The sequence below is a fragment of the Ammospiza nelsoni genome, chromosome 1 (assembly GCF_027579445.1).
Source record: "Ammospiza nelsoni isolate bAmmNel1 chromosome 1, bAmmNel1.pri, whole genome shotgun sequence".
In the NCBI taxonomy this organism is placed as follows: Eukaryota; Metazoa; Chordata; class Aves; order Passeriformes; family Passerellidae; genus Ammospiza; species Ammospiza nelsoni.
Window position 1 is genome coordinate 69,850,326 of NC_080633.1, and position 9,301 is coordinate 69,859,626.

Sequence of the window (9,301 nt, forward strand, 5' to 3'; positions counted from 1 at the left end):
GTTGGTTTTTTTATTCCATCCCTGCCATTCTGCTGCAGAAAGCTCAGAGTTTAGAAATTACCATTTGTTTTGCGTGATGCAGCTAGCAACTGTAAATATTTGTGTTTTTTTAATATGTAACTGAATGTTTCCTGGATCATTTGGAACTGGTGTAAATGGTAGAATAACTGATTTTTAAGAGACAAAAGTCAGAGAGGGACTTTCCAGACTTGTCTCCTTCCTCCCTTACAGTCATTTCTACTCTAATTGGTTTGGTCTAACAGCACTGACAATTAAGGCTATATGCAAATAGCCTGATAAAGACAGTAACGTCTCTCTTTTTTCATCCACCATGGACTGTGCATTCTGTCTTTATTCACTGAGGGGGAGGCAGTAGGTTGCAAAAAGAAGTATCCACCTGTATTCACTGGCTGGACTGTAGTTTCTTAGTCTCTTAAGAGCAACCACATCCTCAGCAGGTGTCTGTTTACACACCTGATTTCGGTGGAATGATGCCATCTGCCAAGGGCGTGAACTTTTTTCAGATTTCAGCAGCATTTGGTGTTTTGCTGTTCCACTAAAGGGTGGTGGTATCCTGTGGCCTCTCTGGAATGTTGTCCTCTAGATCTTAAAGGTCCTAAGGGATGAGGTTTAGTCACTAAGGTCATGACATAGTTTGCACCGGTTCCAAACTTCCACATGGTAGCCGGAGGCTTCAGATTTGCCTGAGAACCTCTTTAAGGAATGGGAGGAAGTATCTGTGTTGAGGTCTTGTCTCCCAGTGTCCTAGTAAATTACCTTTATGGATCAAGCTATTTCATGAGCCCCAAACACAACAAAGCTATGAAGGTTAAGGTTTGGAAAATATTATTATCCTCACTGGGACACAACAGTTGGAGTCTGTGTTTACTAGCTGCTTCTGCAGGTGAGCTCAACAAAATTGTCAGGAATTGGACAGTTCCTCAGCTGGACTCAAATTCTCCAGCAGGCAAAGAAGCGTCAGAGCTGAATGGATAGGAAAAGCGAACATGTGAAATTTCCACTCTTTCCTATGAGACAGAGTTATCTGTTGGCAGGTCCAAATCAAGAAAAAAGAGTGGGGGATTTATACAATATGCACTTATGGAGCTTGTTGGAATACAGGTATCTTGTGGTAAAAAAAGTGGGGGTTTAAAATGAGATATCATGACAAAAGAATGAATTTGTGTTATCAGACACAAAGATACTGCCTCAACCTCTGAGAGCACCTGAGCTGAAAATTGCTGGAAGCTGAGGAAATGGCCAGGGAAAAGGTCCCAGCATTATTGCCCTGCCGTTGCTTGATTCTTTCCTCATCAGTTATATCTGGTTACTCTCAAAGCAGGATACAGATGGACTGACCAGCAGCTGGGCCTGGTACATATGTTACCATGTACCAAATTCAGTCATTCATATCAGTAGCATATGGGGTCCTATTCCATAGCTTGTAAAACTCATAAACTATTTCTTTCTAGAAGACACCTATCAGGATATACACACTACACTTTTTACTACTGGTGTTTGTGGGCTCATAATAAAAAACCTGTAAGAGTGGTTCACTTTTTGATCTTCAACCTTCTTGCAGCCCGTTGTGACTTGGGCAAGTTGGCTGATCATATTGGTTTCCATGCTAATTCCTCTTATTGTTTGTGTATGCAGCAGGAACTGGGAGATTTCAAGTCCAGGATGTCCTTTCCCAGCAGGTGTTCCTTACTCTGTATTAGTCCAGTCAGCCAAGTTGTTCCACAGATGTGTCATTTCAGGACATGTAAGGGGTCTCAGTGATTTCAAATATGTGTTTCTGTGCTGTGCATTCCATGCTGCTGTTGAAGGTCATGCAATATTTGCAGTGCTTTTCTTTAAACTATATATGATCCTAAAGGTTACTTAAATTCTGTAGGACAGGAAAAAGAATTACTTCTCCATCCATTTCATGTTACTGTTTCATAATTTTGTATATGTCTTTTCAATTTCTCCAGTTCAGGCAGTGGCTGAAAGAAGAATATGGGGAAAACTCTTCTCAGGATCTGCAAGAAGCCAAAAATCTTCTGAGCAAATACAAAGAGCAGGCAGAGTTACATCAGACTACTGGAGGAAGGCAGTGGAATAACAACTTCTCATCTGTGCCATCACTCTCATACAGCAACTACACAACAGAGACCTAGTTGCAAGAGGCCGATTTTTTTTTTCTTTCTACTTTTGCAAAACATCTTGCCATGTTTTCCATCCCACCTTCAAGACTTTCAGCAGTAAGCCATGCAAACTGTTGATTTATAGAAAGCTTCTTGATGACATTATGTGTGTGTGTGTATGAGTGTGTTTCACACAGTTTGGTAATTCAGGCAGGATCAAGCTCTGTTTGTGCCCAGAGACAGGATCCAGTGACTGTGGCTGAGGCAGTCTGTCTGCCAGCCACACCTATGTCCCCTTCTGCTCACATTGCCTGGCATTTGCTGTGAGGTTAGCTCAACTCCTCTTGTTGTAGGCTAGCAAAGGGCTTGGAGAGATGAAGTCTGGTGATTCAAGCTGTGGCAGTTTGGCATCTCTGCACTCTTAGTGTGGCCAAGGTGTTACTGCACCTGAAGAAGGGAACTCGAGTCTGGGTCTCTGCTGCTCCTGCTCACAGTCCATTGGCAAGTAATAGTGTGGAGGTGGGTGTGAACTTGAATGCAGGCTGAAAGCTGGAGCAGATGAGACGGGGGCCCAAGTAGCTTTCCCCCAGCAGTGGCATCTAGGAGAGAAGTGGGACAGACAGCTCTGAGTAATAACACCTTCAACCGCCACAGTTGTCTTTGCTTCAGTGCCCGTGAGACTGAGCTGTCGGCAGAGCTGCCACAGACCAAGAGCACCCAGGCTGTTACCACAGCTCAGCTGATGTGCAGTGATTTAAGCCGTGCTCCCTTGACTGTGCATCTGGTCTCCCAACATAAGCTTTTCTGGAGAACAGTTTCTCATGTCTCCAGAGCCACTGACCTTCATTCCCCACGGAACACGTGCCTCCTCAGCACACGCCCCTGCGCACGCGATAGCGCGTCTCCAAAGAGTGGGCTCGGTGTGAGTGCCAGCACCTGTTTCTTTGCTTGTGCTGTGGTTTGCTCTTTGACTTCAGCTACCTCAAAAATGCTGTTCTTGTCATTGTGGTTGTAAATGCAACCTTGAAAATTGCCTTGTGTAATCTTAATCTAACACTGAGTGAAGTAAGTGGGTGCGTGTGTGTGCGAGAGTGCGTGTGCACGAATATTTCAAAATGTCTGTATTTGAGAAGTTTATTGTTTTCTTTTAAAATTGCCCATATTTCTCACTGGTTTAAAGATTGAGTTCTTGGAATTCAACTTTCCTGCCATTTAAGCACCACTATATATTTTGCTGTGATCAGATTTATGGGAATGCTTTTGCACAATATATTTTAAACTAGGTTGAAACTAGCAGCCATACTCCGCTCTTGGTAACGCTGTGTTTTTCTGGAATGGAGCCATTGCCTGACTGAAGCAGCTTGTAAGAGTGTCATTTCAAACATGTCACTAGGGATGCTGGGCAATGTATTGATTTCTGATGGTGTAATTCAGGGTGGCCCTGATGCCAAGATCAGGATTTCTTGTCTTTGACTTGGAGGATGGAAGGCCTGCTTTTCTTCTAGATTCTAGATTCTTCTTTCTAGATTCTAGAAAATAAAAAGTACCACCCAAACAGCCAAGATAAAAAGCTAAAATCAAACCCTTCATTTGTTCAAGTGTGGTGTGTATCATGCTAAAAGCTGAGCATTGAGTGAGAAGCAATCAGCATACTAAATAGTATCCAAATTATGTCTCTTTCAATTTCTTTGGTACTCTGGCCTCCCATTCCTTCACAAGATTCCTCTACATGTGATTTCCTGCTTGCAGGTGGCAGTGAATTCTTTGGATGGAAGCAAGGCTTTTGGGTCAAGTAAACTCTGGCTGTTAAATATCTTTTGTTAAGTATCATGAAAAAAATATGTTATGGCTTGTAAAATACGGGCTTTCATATCAGTAATTGCCTAAAAGGAAAAAAGGGAATGGAGTGGAACTGACCTGTCCATTTCATCTGAGGCCAAGCCTGCATCAGGGTTCTCATTGCACTAAGTGCTTGAAGTGTACTGAGCACAATGAGAGCAGGATAATCGTATCTTTGTTGCAGTAAGGGATGTTGCTGGATTTGGGAAAAGTGCTGGAACTTACCTTGTTTTCAAGCTTGCAGCTAAATGAACCACTGCCTGTTTGGTATATCCAGCAGTTGCTCTGTGATTGCCTGGTAAGAGGGGTATTTAGCTGTTCTGAATATGTTGATCTGCAAATAATAGTCTGGTTAACAGTTCCAGCCCAGCAGTGTCCACATTGTGTGCTCTGAGGTTAGATATAAAAATTGGAAAATGTTTTCCTCGGTAACAGGGTCTGACACACGTTCAGGATGCGGGTCCATTTGTTCAACCCTCTACTCATGGTAGGATACAGAGGGCAGCGTCAGCCCATCCCCAAAGGGCAGCTTTGTCAGAAATGTTCTGCCTATGGTCTTGCAGGTATCCAGCCAGTCCTTCCTGTAGCTGGCTGCCAACGTTGTGTATCCTATAACACTCCTGGCACTCTTGTCCTTTCAGCAGTAACACTGTGGGTGTTGGTAAGTTGGCAGTTCTTTTATTGTTCTGACACGTAGAAGGCAGAATGGGAGATATCTGTTAATTTTCATGTGTCCTAGATTATCTGCACTGGTTTTTTTTAATAGCTTGGTTATCTCCAAAGAGTCAGTCCCTTGAACAGGATTTTTTTTGGAACTGAGTTTGGCTTTAAGGCCACATAGCCAACATCAGTGTGTGTTATGCTGCAGCTCCAAAGCAGATACAGGGTAAGCTGGGAAGACGGAGGGAATGCCATATTGTCAGTGAGTGGAAGTGCTTCTCTTTTTAAAAGGCAAAGGGGTATTTTCTGCTTTCTCCACCTTCAACATCTTGTGCAGTGATCTTTGTGTACTGCATACTGCAGGTAAGAGCAGTATAAGAGCAACAACAGTCTAAGGAAACTTGAATCTGGTTTGTCCACATAGAGAGCAGAATGATGGTTTGCTCTCTAATTACCACAAGTGCAGAAGAGAGAGCTACAGTTCTCACCTTTAGCCTTTTGGAGAGGGAGAGGAGCTAATGCAGGCTGAGAATGTGACATGATTTGTCTTCCAACCAGCCTTTCAGTGGCAATTTGTGGGACTTTCCAGCTATCTGGAACATGACTAGACCCAATTCACCTCTTAGTAGTTGGCCTTTGTAGTGTAGATGATGCATTCAGTTATTTTGTTTCTGTACTTCAAAACACTGTCCTCATTTTGATGTTCACTGGAAAATGTATAAAGTTTATAACACCTTATTGGATATTCAGATTTGAAATGTATAATCGATTTTTTTGGGCTAAACTTGATATCCATGTGTGATTATAAGCAAATGTCTAGTGTTTTAGAATGTAGGTAATGGGTAAATGCATTAATAGTATTTATTACTAAGTTTTTTAACCTGGAAAAAGTTGCTTCCTTACATTTTGTGGTTGAGTGGGAAGATATGGCAAATCATATCTGTTTTTTAAAAGGGATAATGACTTTGGTTGCTATAATGGCCACCACCTATAAAGATGTCAGTGAAAAATTATAGCAATTATTCCACTAGTTTAAAAATTCTGAATCTGGTAAGCTTCTTGATTCTCTGTCTTCCTCTTCCTGGGCATCTTAGCGAAGCCTTGATTGCTTTTTCCAAATGTTTGTATTTAATACATTCTACAGTTTTTTTATAAATAAAATTAAATGTTAACACCTGATCTGCTTTTGTATTTCTTGAAATCAATGGTAGTGTCCAGAAGGTTTCTACTTACTGTTTCTACTTACCTGTATCCCTGCAGGTACATTAAGAGTACAAGACGAACTCATTTTTCTGTTTCAATTACTTTTTTCTCCTGCACACAGACTTCTTGAAACTACCCCTCTTTTCACCAACTACTTCCAGGTGAGTTCAAGAATCTTCGGCACAGGCACCTCTTGATAGTCTCCCAGGAGGGTCTTGCATGTCTTACTGATTGTTGCTGGCCCATCATTGAACAGGGTATGTGGTGAATCCTATCTTTTTTATTATTTCAAAATACTTTCTTTTCCATAGCACACTGATTTAGGGCTTAACCAGCTGTAAAACTTACCTAGTTTTCAGGCTAGTTTTCAGTGTTCAAGGCTCTCAGTAGCTGTCTGTCAGAGGAAGTTTGATGTAAGTGGCAGATGATTCTCAGGGGAAAACATTAAAAAACTTAGAGTGTAAGGGAGGAAATGCCCCATTCAAATTCACACAGATAACTCACTGAATTTCTGGTTTGATGCTACCTCTGCTTAGAGAGGCAATTGGAAAAAAAAAATCTAAACCTAAGCCAAAAAGCCCACCTGAGATTATTATCAGTCAGATCATAGCCAGATCTCATGTCCATTTTGAACATTGCTGAAGGCTGAACTGTTTTTGCAGTGGGACTCGCTTATCATGAAGGCAGAATTAGATGCTCAGGCACAGTGAGTTCTGAGTCTTGTCTTTTTTCCCTCTCCTTCCTCTCCCAGCATTTGTTATTTTATATACTATTGGGAATGTGTGGATGGTGATTCCTAAGGAATCTTGGGCATTCAACTAATCAGTAATATCTTCCACTAGAATAAAGTAGGTGTGTCTGCAGATAGCTCTGAAGTCATAGATGCCTCTTGTTCAAATACATTTCATAATACATAATTCATAATTCATCTTCAGCATAAATGGGATGGCTCGGATTTTATTAATGTGTGTTTCAGTCCTCTTCATGTCTTTAAATTCAATACAGCCTGCTATGTGACACTTGAATTAGTAGTGTGATTACCTTCTTTCTGCCATCTGTTATCCATAGAAGTGTCATAAACATATGTGCTACAACACTACAACACTGATGAGACAGAAAACATGCTTAAAGTATAATGCCTTCTGATCTAGGGAAACCTCATAAGCTTTAGAGAAGAGTTCTCCTCTGCCTAAAGGAAAACAGCAATTTCCAAATGAAAAATGCTTTACTGCTTAATCTTCCTTTTGACCACTTAGTACTTTTCAAGGGTAATTTTTAACCAAATCACATGCAAAAATTGTGCTGGGACCATGGCTCTATATTGCTGTTCCTGACTGTGTATCTCATTCCCTCCAGGGTTTTGTGGAACTGTTGTGAGTTCTGGAAAGTGGCAGTTTTGATCTGATTCCTGGAGTCCTGTCCTCCCATGCAGTCAGCGAGGGAAGTAGAGGGCAAACCTGCATGTCCTTAGATGTGCTTATAACCTGATAAGGGGTTTTGGCTTTGCCAGCAAATTATGAGAGTCTTCCACCTCCGCAAGAAGATTGCATTGGCAGGAGGAAAATGATGATGGTCTGTAGAAAATATTAGCATGAGGGAGATGATGTTGCACTGTGCAGTATTTTTGTAGATACCCCTGGAGACACCATGCACGTGACAGAAACAGCTAATTTCATACTTTGTTCCCAGCAGAGGTTTAAATGTGGGTCTTGTTTTCCATGTGGCCCAGCCCCTGTACTTAACTATTTCATTGCTACATTTAGCTGTTCTGTCCAATATTATTATTCTGCTCTCAGCCAAGGAAAAATTCTCTATATATTTGAATGTGTGCTTTGTTCTAGTGAATTATGCCAGCTGCATTTTACCAAATCTGAGAGGCTTGTGAGTAGCTACAGGTGACTTCCTGTAGTCACTACATGTGACTTCCTGTAGTTTTCCATGTAGTTTCTAGTGTAAATATTAGGAATGGGCATTAGTGAAGTGTGAGCAAGAGGTGTCATTTTGCCATTGAGCAGCTGCATAGCTCACTCCTGAGACTGAGCTGTTGTAGGAGACTTGGTTCTGCCCACGTGAGCCAAACACATCTGCAGTGAACCAGGACTAAAACTCACTTGCAAGCAGCCTCAAAAAGTGGGATTTTCAGCCAGACCTGAGCCCAGTTTCCATTTCATATGAGACAGTTATGAATGTGCAGGTTTGTATCCTCCATGATTTATTGAACTATGAGTAGAGAGATCAAAACCAGTACACTGAAGCTACTTGAAATGTGAAGTGTTCTTAAGTTGTTTGATTGGTCATTATTCATACAGGCATTGACAACACAGTGTTAGACCTGGGAGAAGACATTTGCAAATGGACCTTTTGAACGTCTGAGTTCTGATTCTCCTTTTCCCCTTCTTTGCCTGGAAGCAACTGAGTTTTTATTTAATTTGTCAGCAGATAATACAGCGAATGGGATTTTTGTTAATTTATTGCATTTCTTCCCCTCCTTACATCCTTTTACCTTTTTTTTTCTGTGTGTGGGTTTGTTTGGGTTTTTGTGTTTTCAGTTTGTTTCCTGTAAGTATGTATTTATGTTAACAAATGCTTTTGTTATAAGGTTGCTCATTTACTTAATTGTATTAACAAGTACACTTTGGCTGTCTGTCTATCTGTCCTGTTATGACTGGGGCTTTTCTCCGAAACTTGATGTGCCTTTTGTTGGATGTTGTCATCTTCTGTGGCCTTCTGGCTCTTGTACAACACTGGATGCTTTGAATAAGTAACACTGATCTATGCAGTGTTGAGCCTGTCATTGAAAACATTCAAAAGGGATGTTTTATTTCTGATTTGTATGCCATAAAGCAATGTTCATTGGTGGACCTGCATCCTGTGCAGGTTACTAGTAATTGCAAACATTTTACTTGATCCTCTCTCTTACATTTTAAGGTAAGATGGGACTTAGTTGAAAGTTTCTAAGTAGGGAAAACTCTCTCCTGTGTTTAGAGAAAGTGTATGTTGAAGATGTCAGAATTACAGCTGTGTATATGCATGCTCACTCTGTATTTTTCCAAGGATTGCATTTTGGAAGTCTTTGCAAGTTAAGTCTGCAGCATATGACTTTCCTAGCAAAACAACTTATAAGATCCCTCAATGTCTCAAAAGAAGGAAAGAAAAGAGAAAAAACAAACAAAAAATTCGTATTTTTACACATATTTTTTGGAGGCTGTGCAAGTGTGCCTCTGTCATCTCTCTGTTAGGTAAGGCTTTATGAAATTAATCATTAGTAATAAGTCTGGAGGATGAATAGGAAAAGCTATAACCTCCAGTGGGTATTAATGTAATATAGTAATTCATTGGAAATGCACTCTGTGCTCTGCTGTCACTGAAATAGTCTTAGATACTTTACAATATTTTCTTTTCTTTTAGAGTTGACCTTCATTCCCCTGGGTTGATCACCATACACGCATCACATGTTTCCCTTGGGAGAT

General features: G+C 40.9%; 1 protein-coding gene across 4 annotated transcripts in view; it reads left to right on the forward strand.

Annotated features, from left to right (window-relative positions):
- Window positions 1–5,807, forward strand: part of DUSP22 (dual specificity phosphatase 22) — a 43,274-nt gene extending 37,467 nt beyond the window's left edge. For all 4 annotated transcript variants that reach the window (XM_059488525.1, XM_059488534.1, XM_059488517.1 and 1 more), the window contains one exon: window positions 1,977–5,807. In XM_059488525.1, the coding sequence (XP_059344508.1) occupies window positions 1,977–2,162 (186 nt within the window). In that variant the 3' untranslated portion in view covers window positions 2,163–5,807. The remainder of the gene's footprint in view (window positions 1–1,976) is intronic.
- The last annotated feature ends 3,494 nt before the right edge of the window (window positions 5,808–9,301 follow it).